This window comes from Panthera onca, chromosome A3, assembly GCF_046562875.1.
Source record: "Panthera onca isolate mPanOnc1 chromosome A3, mPanOnc1 haplotype 2, whole genome shotgun sequence".
Taxonomy (NCBI): domain Eukaryota; kingdom Metazoa; phylum Chordata; class Mammalia; order Carnivora; family Felidae; genus Panthera; species Panthera onca.
The window spans coordinates 79,391,106-79,406,004 of NC_138341.1; the positions used below are offsets into that span (position 1 = coordinate 79,391,106).

The 14,899-nt window shown below is 36.2% G+C and overlaps 1 protein-coding gene across 3 annotated transcripts in view; it reads right to left on the reverse strand.

The window, feature by feature from the left end:
* The window catches only part of TSGA10 (testis specific 10), a 159,086-nt gene that overhangs the window by 1,247 nt on the left and 142,940 nt on the right, over nucleotides 1–14,899 (reverse strand). For 2 of the 3 annotated variants that reach the window (XM_078444396.2, XM_078444393.2), the window contains exons 17-19: nucleotides 14,110–14,312; nucleotides 12,114–12,218; nucleotides 11,678–11,827 (exon numbers count right to left, since the gene is read on the reverse strand). In XM_078444396.2, coding sequence (XP_078300522.1) covers nucleotides 11,678–11,827; nucleotides 12,114–12,218; nucleotides 14,110–14,312 — 458 coding nt within the window. Of the gene's footprint in view, nucleotides 1–11,673; nucleotides 11,828–12,113; nucleotides 12,219–14,109; nucleotides 14,313–14,899 lie in introns of those variants that run through there. The other variant, XM_078444395.2, reaches the window with a different exon arrangement.

Sequence of the window (14,899 nt, forward strand, 5' to 3'; positions counted from 1 at the left end):
ATTGACTATTGTCTAGATAATAGGTGGTAGTCAAAGTATATCATTCAAACTACCAGCAAAGGTTAAATAAGAAAAAAGGGAATTAAGGGCACTATTAAAATTATTAATAGAAAGGAGACTACTATAATAAAGTACAAATGTCTTAAATATCAAAAGAAATTATAAAAAGTAAAGAAGAAAAGTCAAATTGAAAAATACAATAAATGTCACATGATGAACAAAGTTATCATAAGATAACATGACAGAGTTGATACCAAATTTCAATCATATTAATAATGTGAAAAAGTTTAACTCATCCATTATTTCAAAACAGCCCATAAAGCAAAACTTAAATCCATGCTATAAACATGAAAGGTACCTAAAATGCAGTGATTCAGAAAAGCTAAAAATAAAGAGATGGACAAAGGTTTGCCAGGCAGATGGAGACAATAACTACTTGTAACTCTTAATACCAGACAAGGTAGACACCAAGCCCCTCCCACCTCCAAAAAATTAAATGTATCCGAAAAGTACACTTCATAAAATCCACATCCCACAATGAGGATATTAGTGCACACACATAATGTTCATAATATCTATGCAACAAATAAAGCGGTACACCACCTACATAAAACAAAATTTATAGGAGATACAAAAAGAAATAAAAATATAATAATAATTGAAGATTTTTAGTAAAACAAAAGAACTAATAAAATAAAAAAGGTAAATCTTTTAAATATATATATACATATATATATATATATATATATATATATATATATATATACTAGAAATATATACCTTGATAAGAAAGAATATATCTTTTCAAGTGCACATGAGCTACCCACAAAAATTTATCATGTAGTAAAGTACAAAGAAAATATCAATAGGGGTGCCTGGGGGGCTCAGTCAGTTGAGCATCTGACTTCAGCTGAGGTTATGATCTCGCAATTGGTAAGTTCGGGCCCTGTGTTGGGCTCTGTGCTGACAGCTCAGAGCCTGAAGCCTGCTTGGGATTCTGTCTCCCTCTGTCTCTGCCCCTTCCTCACTCACACTTTGTGTCTCTCTCTCTCAAAAATAAATATTTTTTAAAAATTTTTAAAGAAAGTCTCAGTAGTTACACAAAATAGAAATATTATAGAAAATACTCTAATCACAAAATAACGCCAGAAATTAAAAAATGAAACACAAACGCAAAAAGCCCTTCTTATTGGAAGGTTAAAGATTTTCCGTCAAATAACTTTTGGGTAAAAGTGAAAATACAAATAGAAATTAGAGAATTTCTGAAAAATAATGGTAACAAAATATTACATATCAGAATCTATGGGATATATTTAAAGCAATGGTCACTGGAAAATTCATAGACCTAAATATTTACATCAATAAGAATGAAAGAATGGCAATAAATGAGTTCCTAACTTAAAAATACTAAGGAAAAAATCCAACAAAGTAAATAAAAAGCACAGGAAGAAAATAATACAAGCAAAACCATAAATTAATAAGATAAAGAAAAATAAATCAGTAAGTCAAAATGCTGGTTCTTTGAAGCAATGAACAAAGTAAACAAAACACTGGCTAAAGTAACCAAGAAATAGGAGAGGGAAGCACACATACACAATTAAGAAATGACAATGGCATATAACTATTGATACAGAGAAAATTTTTAAATTCATAAGATATAGCATTGGTTCCAAAAACTGAAAGGAAATGGATAATTTTTAGATAAACAGAATATAGGGAAAGTTTAAAACAAGTTCCAAAAACAAAAAACAAAATTTTATCAAGGAAGTATATACCCCACAAAACAGAAAGAACCAAATCCTTAGAGATCAGATAATCACAAACTACATAAATTGTTTCAAGGCATAGTAAATGAAAAACTCTCCAATTACTTTTCTGAAGCAAAGATAACGTTGATATCTAAACTTGGTAAGATAGGGCAAAGAAAAAAATTCAGACCAATGTTGTTTATAAATATTAATACACAAATCTAAAATAAAATATTAGTGAACATTAAGAATACACTAAAACAAAGCAGGGTTTATACCACAAATTCAAAGATGGTTCAATATTTGAAAATATTTTAATATAATTCTCATATTAATAGTTCTAAAGAGAAAAACCCTATCTCCATAGATGCTGAAAAAACACCCATTCCTAATTAAAATAATCTTGAGAAGATAAAAATGAGTGGATATTATAAAACATTTACATCTCAATCTTAAAGCCAGCATCTTATACTTATTTGACAAACCCTAGAGGTATTCCCACTTAAGGTCAGAATCAAGACAAAGATGCCCATTTTCTTCACTACCATTTATCACTATTCTGAAGATACTAGCTAATGCAATGAACTGGAGAATACAATTCAAGAGATAAAAATAGGAGAAGAAGAAACAAAATGATCTCTTTTTGCAGATGACATGATAATATACTTGGAATTTTCTAAAAAATCAATGACAAAACTTAATGAAACAATAAAAAAATTTAGCAAGGCAACATGATGATAAATTTACATGTAAAAACAGCATATTTGAAGATATAATGAATGAGGGAAAAATCTAAAGATAAAATAATTAGGAATAAACTTAACAAGAAATGTTCAAAACCTGTATAAAGAAAACTACAAGTCTTTCTTGAATGACACAAAGTGAGTTTGAACAAATGGAAAGACATATCTCTTCTTGGTTAGGACATCTCAACATTATTGAGATGTCATTTCTCCACAAGTTAATTTATAAGTTTAATGTGATTCTAATAAAAATCCCAAGGTTTTTTTTTTTTAAATGGCACTAGATAAATTGACCCCAAATTTCATATGGAAAATAAACTCACAAGAAAATATAGGTCAACACTTAAAAGGAAGAGCTCTTACAAGCACTAGCCCTTTGGTATGCTGGAGCTGGCTCGTAGTTGATTGTAAATATTCAGGAATTTTGTGAGCTCGTGGTTAAACCAGCTTGGTTGCTTGAAACTGGGCAACGTATAGAATTGTGTAATCACTATGTTGTACACCTGACACTACTATACCATTGTATGTCAACTGCACTTCAATAAAAGAAAGAAAGAAAGAATGCCCCCACAGTGGGCATATTTACACTACTAAAACTGTCAAATGCTACAAGTCAGGGCTTCTCCCTCGCCTTCCTTGGAGAGTCAGTTTACTAGCAAACCATCAGACTAGCCCCCCCAAAACTAAAAATATTACAAAGGCTCTATAATTAAAGTAGCGTGGGACTGGAACATAAATAGACCCAAAGGAATAAAAGAGAAAGTCTAAAAAGAAACTTGAACCACTGGAGCAAAATCTTTTCTTAGGACTACTGGTTGGTCATTCGGAAAAAGGTAAAATTAGATCCATTCTTCGTACCATGTAAAAAAAAAAAAAAAGGCTCTAAATGGATCATAAATCTAAATGTAAAAAGTAAAACCATATATATATACATATATATATACATATATATATATGTATATATATATATGTATATATGTATGTAAAACATTATTTCCTCTATTATCAATTTGAGTATAAGGAAAGATTTTTCTAACTATAAACAGAAATATGGATGCATCAACATACATTTAAAAATTTGATTACATAAAAATAAACATTTTTCCATGGGAAAAATAGTATATGCAAAATCAAAAGAAAAAGGGCAAAGTAGAAGAAAATATTTGCAACATTTATCATTGATAAAGAGCTAATTTCTCACATTTATAAAAAAATTTTTTTTTCTTTTTTTTTTTTCTTTTTTAATATATGAAATTTACTGTCAAATTGGTTTCCATACAACACCCAGTGCTCATCCCAAAAGGTGCCCTCCTCAATACCCATCCCCCACCCTGCCCTCCCTCCCACCCCCCATCAACCCTCAGTTTGTTCTCAGTTTTTTTTTTTTTTTTTTTTTTTTTTTTTTTTTTAATTTTTTTTTCAATGTTTTTTATTTATTTTTGGGACAGAGAGAGACAGAGCATGAACGGGGGAGGGGCAGAGAGAGAGGGAGACACAGAATCGGAAACAGGCTCCAGGCTCCGAGCCATCAGCCCAGAGCCCGACGCGGGGCTCGAACTCACGGACCGCAAGATCGTGACCTGGCTGAAGTCGGACGCTCAACCGACTGCGCCATCCAGGCGCCCCTGTTCTCAGTTTTTAACAGTCTCTAATGCTTTGGCTCTCTCCCACTCTAACCTCTTTTTTTTTTTTTTTTTTTTTTTTTCCTTCCCCTCCCCCATGGGTTTCTGTTATGTTTCTCAGGATCCACATAAGAGTGAAACCATATGGTATCTGTCTTTCTCTGTATGGCTTATTTCACTTAGCATCACACTCTCCAGTTCCATCCATGTTGCTACAAAAGGCCATATTTCATTTTTTCTCTCATTGCCACGTAGTATTCCATTGTGTATATAAACCACAATTTCTTTATCCATTCATCAGTTGATGGACATTTAGGCTCTTTCCATAATTTGGCTATTGTTGAGAGTGCCGCTATAAACATTGGGGTACAGGTGCCCCTATGCATCAGTACTCCTGTATCCCTTGGATAAATTCCTAGCAGTGCTATTGCTGGGTCATAGGGTAGGTCTATTTTTAATTTTCTGAGGAACCTCCACACTGCTTTCCAGAGCGGCTGCACCAATTTGCATTCCCACCAACAGTGCAAGAGGGTTCCTGTTTCTCCACATCCTCTCCAGCATCTAGAGTCTCCTGATTTCTTCATTTTGGCCACTCTGACTGGCGTGAGGTGGTATCTGAGTGTGGTTTTGATTTGTATTTCCCTGATAAGGAGCGACGTTGAACATCTTTTCATGTGCCTGTTGGCCATCCGGATGTCTTCTTTAGAGAAGTGTCTATTCATGTTTTCTGCCCATTTCTTCACTGGGTTATTTGTTTTTCGGGTGTGGAGTTTGATGAGCTCTTTATAGATTTTGGATACTAGCCCTTTGTCCGATGTGTCATTTGCAAATATCTTTTCCCATTCCGTTGGTTGCCTTTTAGTTTTGTTGGTTGTTTCCTTTGCTGTGCAGAAGCTTTTTATCTTCATAAGGTCCCAGTAATTCACTTTTGCTTTTAATTCCCTTGCCTTTGGGGATGTGCCGAGTAAGAGATTGCTACGGCTGAGGTCAGAGAGGTCTTTTCCTGCTTTCTCCTCTAAGGTTTTGATGGTTTCCTGTCTCACATTCAGGTCCTTTATCCATTTTGAGTTTATTTTTGTGAATGGTGTGAGAAAGTGGTCTAGTTTCAACCTTCTGCATGTTGCTGTCCAGTTCTCCCAGCACCATTTGTTAAAGAGACTGTCTTTTTTCCATTGGATGTTCTTTCCTGCTTTGTCAAAGATGAGTTGGCCATACGTTTGTGGGTCTAGTTCTGGGGTTTCTATTCTATTCCATTGGTCTATGTGTCTGTTTTTATGCCAATACCATGCTGTCTTGATGATGACAGCTTTGTAGTAGAGGCTAAAGTCTGGGATTGTGATGCCTCCTGCTTTGGTCTTCTTCTTCAAAATTACTTTGGCTATTCGGGGCCTTTTGTGGTTCCATATGAATTTTAGGATTGCTTGTTCTAGTTTCGAGAAGAATGCTGGTGCAATTTTGATTGGGATTGCATTGAATGTGTAGATAGCTTTGGGTAGTATTGACATTTTGACAATATTTATTCTTCCAATCCATGAGCAGGGAATGTCTTTCCATTTCTTTATATCTTCTTCAATTACCTGCATAAGCTTTCTATAGTTTTCAGCATACAGATCTTTTACATCTTTGGTTAGATTTATTCCTAGGTATTTTATGCTTCTTGGTGCAATTGTGAATGGGATCAGTTTCTTCATTTGTCTTTCTGTTGCTTCATTGTTAGTGTATAAGAATGCAACTGATTTCTGCACATTGATTTTGTATCCTGCAACTTTGCTGAATTCATGTATCAGTTCTAGCAGACTTTTGGTGGAGTCTATCGGATTTTCCATGTATAATATCATGTCATCTGCAAAAAGCGAAAGCTTGACTTCATCTTTGCCAATTTTGATGCCTTTGATTTCCTTTTGTTGTCTGATTGCTGATGCTAGAACTTCCAGCACTATATTAAACAGCAGCGGTGACAGTGGGCATCCCTGTCGTGTTCCTGATCTCAGGGAAAAAGCTCTCAGTTTTTCCCCGTTGAGGATGATGTTAGCTGTGGGCTTTTCATAAATGGCCTTTATGATCTTTAAGTATGTTCCTTCTATCCCGACTTTCTCAAGGGTTTTTATTAAGAAAGGGTGCTGGATTTTGTCAAAGGCCTTTTCTGCATCGATTGACAGGATCATATGGTTCTTCTCTTTTTTTTTGTTAATGTGATGTATCACGTTGATCGATTTGCGAATGTTGAACCAGCCCTGCATCCCAGGAATGAATCCCACTTGATCATGGTGAATAATTCTTTTTATATGCTGTTGAATTCGATTTGCTAGTATCTTATTAAGAATTTTTGCATCCATATTCATCAGGGATATTGGCCTGTAGTTCTCTTTTTTTACTGGGTCTCTGTCTGGTTTAGGAATCAAAGTAATACTGGCTTCATAAAATGAGTCTGGAAGTTTTCCTTCCCTTTCTATTTCTTGGAATAGCTTGAGAAGGATAGGTATTATCTCTGCTTTAAATGTCTGGTAGAACTCCCCTGGGAAGCCATCTGGTCCTTGACTCTTATTTGTTGGGAGATTTTTGATAACCGATTCAATTTCTTCGCTGGTTATGGGTCTGTTCAAGCTTTCTATTTCCTCCTGATTGAGTTTTGGAAGAGTGTGGGTGTTTAGAAATTTGTCCATTTCTTCCAGGTTGTCCAATTTGCTGGCATATAATTTTTCATAGTATTCCCTGATAATTGTTTGTATCTCTGAGGGATTGGTTGTAATCATTCCATTTTCATTCATGATTTTATCTATTTGGGTCATCTCCCTTTTCTTTTTGAGAAGCCTGGCTAGAGGTTTGTCAATTTTGTTTATTTTTTCAAAAAACCAACTCTTGGTTTCGTTGATCTGCTCTACAGTTTTTTTAGATTCTATATTGTTTATTTCTGCTCTGATCTTTATTATTTCTCTTCTTCTGCTGGGTTTAGGCTGCCTTTGCTGTTCTGCTTCTATTTCCTTTAGGTGTGCTGTTAGATTTTGTATTTGGGATTTTTCTTGTTTCTTGAGATAGGCCTGGATTGCAATGTATTTTCCTCTCAGGACTGCCTTCGCTGCATCCCAAAGCGTTTGGATTGTTGTATTTTCATTTTCGTTTGTTTCCATATATTTTTTAATTTCTTCTCTAATTGCCTGGTTGACCCACTCATTCGTTAGTAGGGTGTTCTTTAACCTCCATGCTTTTGGAGGTTTTCCAGACTTTTTCCTGTGGTTGATTTCAAGCTTCATAGCATTGTGGTCTGAAAGTATGCATGGTATAATTTCAATTCTTGTAAACTTATGAAGGGCTGTTTTGTGACCCAGTATATGATCTATCTTGGAGAATGTTCCATGTGCACTCGAGAAGAAAGTATATTCTGTTGCTTTGGGATGCAGAGTTCTAAATATATCTGTCAAGTCCATCTGATCCAATGTATCATTCAGGGCCCTTGTTTCTTTATTGACTGTGTGTCTAGATGATCTATCCATTTCTGTAAGTGGGGTGTTAAAGTCCCCTGCAATGACCACATTCTTATCAATAAGGTTGCTTATGTTTATGAGTAATTGTTTTATATATCTGGGGGCTCGGGTATTTGGCGCATAGACATTTATAATAGTTAGCTCTTCCTGGTGGATAGACCCTGTGATTATTATATAATGCCCTTCTTCATCTCTTGTTACAGCCTTTAATTTAAAGTCTAGTTTGTCTGATATAAGTATGGCTACTCCAGCTTTCTTTTGGCTTCCAGGAGCACGATAAATAGTTCTCCATCCCCTCACTCTCAATCTAAAGGTGTCCTCAGATCTAAAATGAGTCTCTTGTAGACAGCAAATAGATGGGTCTTGTTTTTTTATCCATTCTGATACCCTATGTCTTTTAGTTGGCGCATTTAATCCATTTACATTCAGTGTTATTATAGAAAGATATGGGTTTAGAGTCATTGTGATGTCTGTATGTTTTATGCTTGTAGTGATGTCTCTGGTACTTTGTCTCACAGGATCCCCCTTAGGATCTCTTGTAGGGCTGGTTTCGTGGTGACAAATTCCTTCAGTTTTTGTTTGTTTGGGAAGACCTTTATCTCTCCTTCTATTCTAAATGACAGACTTGCTGGATAAAGGATTCTCGGCTGCATATTTTTTCTGTTTAGCACACTGTAGATATCGTGCCAAGCCTTTCTGGCCTGCCAAGTTTCAAAGGAGAGATCAGTCACGAGTCTTATAGGTCTCCCTTTATATGTGAGGGCACGTTTATCCCTTGCTGCTTTCAGAATTTTCTCTTTATCCTTGTATTTTGCCAGTTTCACTATGATATGTCGTGCAGAAGATCGATTCAAGTTACGTCTGAAGGGAGTTCTCTGTGCCTCTTGGGTTTCAATGCCTTTTTCCTTCCCCAGTTCAGGGAAGTTCTCAGCTATAATTTGTTCAAGTACCCCTTCAGCACCCTTCCCTCTCTCTTCCTCCTCTGGGATACCAATTATGCGTATATTATTTTTTTTTAGTGTATCACTTAGTTCTCTAATTTTCCCCTCATACTCCTGGATTTTTTTATCTCTCTTTCTTTCAGCTTCCTCTTTCTCCATAACTTTATCTTCTAGTTCACCTATTCTCTCCTCTGCCTCTTCAAGCCGAGCCATCGTGGATTCCATTTTGTTTTGCAATTCGTTTAAAGCGTTTTTCAACTCCTCGTGACTGTTCCTTAGTCCCTCGATCTTTGTGGCAAGAGATTCTCTGCTGTCCTGTATACTGTTTTCAAGCCCAGCGATTAATTTTATGACTATTATTCTAAATTCACTTTCTGTTATATTATTTAAATCCTTTTTGATCAGTTCATTAGCTGTTGTTATTTCCTGGAGATTCTTCTGAGGGGAATTCTTCCGTTTGGTCATTTTGGAGAGTCCCTGGCGTGGTGAGGACCTGCAGTGCACTTCCCCTGTGCTGTGGTGTATAACTGGAGTTAGTGGGCGGGGCCGCAGTCCGACCCCATGTCTGCCCCCAGCCCACTGCTGGGGCCACAGTCAGACTGGTGTGTGCCTTCTCTTCCCCTCTCCTAGGGGCGGGATTCACTGTGGGGTGGCGTGTCCCGTCTGGGCTACTTGCACACTGCCAGGCTTGTGTTGCTGGGGATCTGGCGTATTAGCTGGGGTGGGTAGGCAAGGTGCACGGGGGCTGGAGGGGCAGGCTTAGCTCGCTTCTCCTTAGGTGATCCACTTCAGGAGGAGCCCTGTGGCAGCGGGAGGGAGTCAGATCCGCTGCCGGAGGTTTGGCTCCGCAGAAGCACAGAGTTGGGTGTTTGCGCGGGGCGAGCAAGTTCTCTGGCAGGAACTGGTTCCCTTTGGGATTTTGGCTGGGGGATGGGCGGGGGAGATGGCGCTGGCGCCTTTGTTCCCCGCCAAGCTGAGCTCTGCCGTCCGGGGGCTCAGCAGCTCTCCCTCCCTTTGTCCTCCAGCCTTCCCGCTTTCCGAGCAGAGCTGTTAACTTATGACCTCCCAGACGCTAAGTCGCGCTTGCTGTCGGAACACAGTCTGTCCGGCCCCTCCGCTTTTGCCAGCCAGACTCGGGGGCTCTGCTTGGCCGGCGAACCGCCCCTCCGCCCCGGCTCCCTCCCGCCAGTCCGTGGAGCGCGCACCGCCTCGCCGCCCTTCCTACCCTCTTCCGTGGGCCTCTAGTCTGCGCTTGACTCCGGAGACTCCCTTCTGCTCTATAAAAAAATTTTTAACAAAAAAATTCCAGTAGAAAAATGGGCAAAGGAATAGATAAGTCAAAAATAAGAGATATTAAAACAGCCCTTAAACATATGAAAAGATATTCAAATTCACTCATAAAAAGAAAAATGCAAATTAAAACTACACTTAAGTACCATTTCTTACCCACCATACTGGTAAAAATTCAAGAACTTGACAGTATACTCTGCTGGTGAGGCTGTGGGGAAACAGGCACTCTCACCCATATCTAGTGGGAGTGCAAAATGGTACAACCCCTATAGAGGAGAATTTGGCACTATTTAAGAAAACTATATACATAACACATTTACCCCTTGACCCAGAAATCCTGATTCTAGGATTTTATCCTGAAGATATGCCTCCACAATTACGAAAATACATTTGTATAAGATTATTCATTACAGCTTTATTTGTAATTTCAAATTGCTGAAAACCACCTAAATGTCCAAATGTAGAAGGTTTGCATAATTATGGTATATCCATACAAAGGAATACTATGCAGCTATAGAAAAGAATGAGGAAAATCACTATGAACTAATATGGAGTGACTTCTAAAAGAAGAGAGAAAAGCAAAGTGTGAAGAAGCATATATAATATGCTACCTTTTGCATATGAAAAGAAAAATAAAAATATACCTGAATGTCATTATCATAAGACCATAAAGGAATATGGGGGACATGGGATGGAAGGCATACAGAATTTGCAGAGTTTTGACTTTTAAAAGCCTATTAGTCTACATATTCAAACATAAAATTAAATCAAGGAAAAAACTAGGAAGGGGAAAAATGAAAAAACGAAAGCAAAGTGAAATAAATGAATCTAATGTTATTTCAACTGTATACTATAATCACAGGAAAAGAGGGGGAAAAAAGTTAATCCAAGTAATTTATCAACTCAGTATTTGACTATATGCTCTTAAAATTTGTGCAAAGTAGTGTATGAAGACAGGAATTACAAATGGATCCTGAACTTTTAAGTTGGTCTGTTTATTGTAGGGACACAGGTGAAGAAATTTTGAAACTATTTTAGATGCATTCTGGGATTGAGCAAATGGGTATGTGCATATTGTTGAGTAAACATGTTGATGTTGAGCCAGGGTCCTTACTATAGAGGAAAGGACATACACGTACAAAATGGAAAAAGGGAATGAAAACACCTGAGAGGATGGTTTGGAACTGGAGAGATTGCTTATGTTTTTAAAACATGTGTGTGCGTGACTGTGCGTGTGTGTGTGTGCATATATGGAGAGAGAAGGAATATATGCAAGAGTGTGAGTACGTGAGACGGCAAATATGTTGCCTCAAACACATCGAAAGTAAAAGGGGTAAAATTTTAACAACGAGTATGGGTAAAAGGTATATAGCTGTTCTCTGCATTATTTTCTTTTTATAATTTCTTATAAGTTTGAATTTATATCAAAATACAAATGTTTTTACAAAATTTGTGACTTATAGGAATATATCTAAAATACTCTCTTCTGAAAAATAAACTACTTTCCTAAAGCATAAGTATTTTATGGTGCTATATTAACCAATATTTTATTAATGAAAGTATATGAAAAAATTTGTTTTAAAAAAAAGAAAATCAGATTTAAAAATATAATTTATGTCAACATTAGATAGAGTGGAGATCTTTCATTTTAGCAAATTTACATAAAATTATCAAAATACTTTATTTTTATGTCTATATACATATGTATATTATTATGTATAAATATTATGTCTATATTACCTATGTAATTGTATTTAAATAGCACTATTAATGATAGATTGTTTTTGAGCTTCCTTACTCCGTCAAGTATTGCTATATGGTACCCAAAGAAAGGATCTTTAAATTACTTACTCTTCTAACGATCGATCTAGGCCTCGGTCAGGAGATCGATGGTGAGCACGTTCTGGTGAATGACATTTTGTACTTGGCTTCATGGTAGTATTCAAATGATAAGCATTACTTGAGTAATTCTGGCGGCGAAGTTCTTGCACGGCCCTCTCCCTAAAGCAAAATAAGGGGCTTTTAAACTTTATATCCAGTGATGTTATTAATAGTGTCATAAAACTGTAGTTAAGTTCACACTTTAAAAGCTAACCATCATGAAATTATCAAAATTTGTTGTTATCTTAAAAAGTGCCTTCCACCTTTTGGGATGAGCACTGGGTGTTGTATGGAAACCAATTTGACAGTAAATTTCATATATTAAAAAATAAAAAATAAATAAAAATAAAAAAAAAATTAAAAAAAAGTGCCTTCCAGACTGAACACTGCAGAGAGACAAACTTACCTTTCAAAGCGCTCTGTCCCTAGCTGTCGTTTGGTAATGTCTAAATCAGCTTCCAATTGTGTTACAACATTTCTGAACTGGGCCACATCTCTACTCTGGATGGCCCTGTGTAAAAAAACATAGGAGTGACAGCTGATTAAGCTTAAAATACGGCAAGGACTTCTAGAGTGCATTAAACCATATTGGCAATGGCTTCTCAGCTGGAACCAAGCCAAACTGTGATTTTTATGGATATATTAGTTCACCTAAAATATGCCAATTTTAAATGTAATAAATATGAAAATAGCCTACTTGAAAAGCTTAAGCTGTGTCAGTCCCATCCAATTAGTTAAACCTCTGTCTCAGTTTCCCTACGTTTAGATGGGATAATATTATCTATTATCTATCTATATTATCTATTTTTAAAGTACTTTAAGGTATTATATGTAAAGTAGTAGCTTAACCAAATAATAAAACACAATGATTAATTTAGTCTATTATATATATTTAGTAAATCAACCAAGTGCTTTACATATACTTATAATGAAATTTGATTTACACAATTTGTAATGAAATTTGATATCCAAACTGTTAAAAACATAAAATCTCTTCAATTTAGCAGGATTTTCTTTAGGGGTAAACAGTGCCTCAAAAACCCTGTCATTAGGCACACTATCATAAGGAAGACAATGGCAACAATGAATGCTGCTTACATAGAACATTCTATCCTCTTTGCTTGCCTTCAGAACTGCAATGTTAACTACTAAAACATAACTTTAGAGACTAAGAACACTAATGTTTATTATGCTTACTAGTTCTGAATGATAGTACTTATCAACCAGTCTAAAACAGAATGTACCCCTGAAGGTGGGGGTTTAGGCACATTTCACTAAGGCCAATTTCCACATACCAGCTTGAGAAAATGATCCTGCTGAACCGGTTGAATCCCAGCTGTGGTGACGGAAAAGAATGACTCACAGCTGCCATAACCTAACAACAGTTTCTCAAGGAAACTGGCCCTGACTTTGCAGCCTTTGCTCAGTCAGGGGCTCCAGAGTGACTGATTACTGAGACCATGATTCTTATCTTTTCCAGGTCCCATGCTCAGATGAGGCTGGATGAAAAAGTGTTATAGATGGGACATAAGAATAGAGGCTGAGGGTCCCCATCAGTTTTTGTGAGAGGTCACCAAGTTTAGTAATAAAAACATTCACTATATAGGCAGGCATTTCTACTGAATCTTCCAGCTAAGAGTCTTGTAATAAGATGCTAATGGTGACATGGATGCTTGGGGAAAAAAAAAAAGGCCAAGGGGCACCTGAGTGGCTCAGTTGATAAGGGTCCGACTTCCGCTCAGGTCATGATCTCACGGTTGGTGAGTTTGAGTCCCGCATCGGGCTCTGAGCCTGGAACCTGCTTCAGATTCTATGTCTCTCTCTCTCTCTCTCTCTCTCTCTCTGCCCCTCTCCTGCTCACTCTCTGTCTCTCTCTCTCTCAAAAATAAATTTAAAAAAATTTTTAAGCTAAAATCAGTACTCTAAGCAAGGTCTTCAGTATTATATGAATGTGGGAGTTCTTCCAAGTACCCAGTATATACTTACAGGTACATAAGGAAATACTATGTGACATGTCTAAAGACTAGGTAACAATAACCAGGTGGGTCTATAAATAGAAAAATTCTTCTGATTTCCTAAGTGCTTAATTTTTTTTCTAAGAACTTGTTATAATATTTCTACAAGGTAATATTTTAGGTCAGACATTCTACTATATCCAAAGCTCTGTTAGAAATAATCAACAGAGATGGTTAAATTTAAATTTAGACGCATTTAGATAAATATATAATAGAAATGAATAATAAATCTTAGGCAAATCACAATGTTTCTGGTCCTCAGTTTAACCGATGGCAGAAGATGGGCACTAAATTGTCTAAATTCCAGCTTTAAAATTCAACTACCCTATAAAGTATAAAAATTATTTAAAATATGACTTTATGCTATTATGTTGCTAACCAACTCACATTTTACTTTCTGCCAAACAAAGGTGTTCTTTGAGAAGCTGAATTTCAGATTCTTTTTCTTGAAGCGCTATCTGAGACTGATATTCTTTGTCTCGATTGGCCACCAGCAAAGCTTCTAGATTCTGCATAGAGATTCTCTCATTTGTCATCTGACTCCTGAGGAGTTCTATTTCAGAGCGAGCAGAATCTAACTCATTCTCCATCTGTACAATAATAGGAAGATATCTATACTTATTCCCATTCATTTATTGAACTGATTATCAGAGACTCATAAAATTTCTGTATTATAAGTTCAAAACCCCTTTTAATTTCTTAATTAGAAATATCCTCCTTCTTACCAAATATACACACAGGATCACTTTCTCCAACTCCAATTTTTTTGATAGGATCAAAATTAATTTAAGTAAAGACGTATTAATAATCCCAAACTGCAAATAATTTCCATTTCCAGTGTTGATATTTCTTTATATAATTCTGCAAGATTGGCGTGGTGATATACATGACTACTGCTTTGTCCTGAGTTAGGTGAGTTACAAACACCTAACTACCTTATAGAATGTTATTGCATTTCATAGTTAAGGAAGATAAGGAATAACTGCACATTCTCTCTCTTGTATAAACCTGTGGAAAGCTTCATTTTATGAAGGTTATCTTGAGCCTCAAAAATACTCTGTAAGCCAAATGTTTCTTCAAAAGAAGATCAGACATTGATATTTAGAAAAAAAGTATTCCTTATCTCATAATACACATTACAATAAATTATACATGTATTTAAAAAGTTAAATATGCA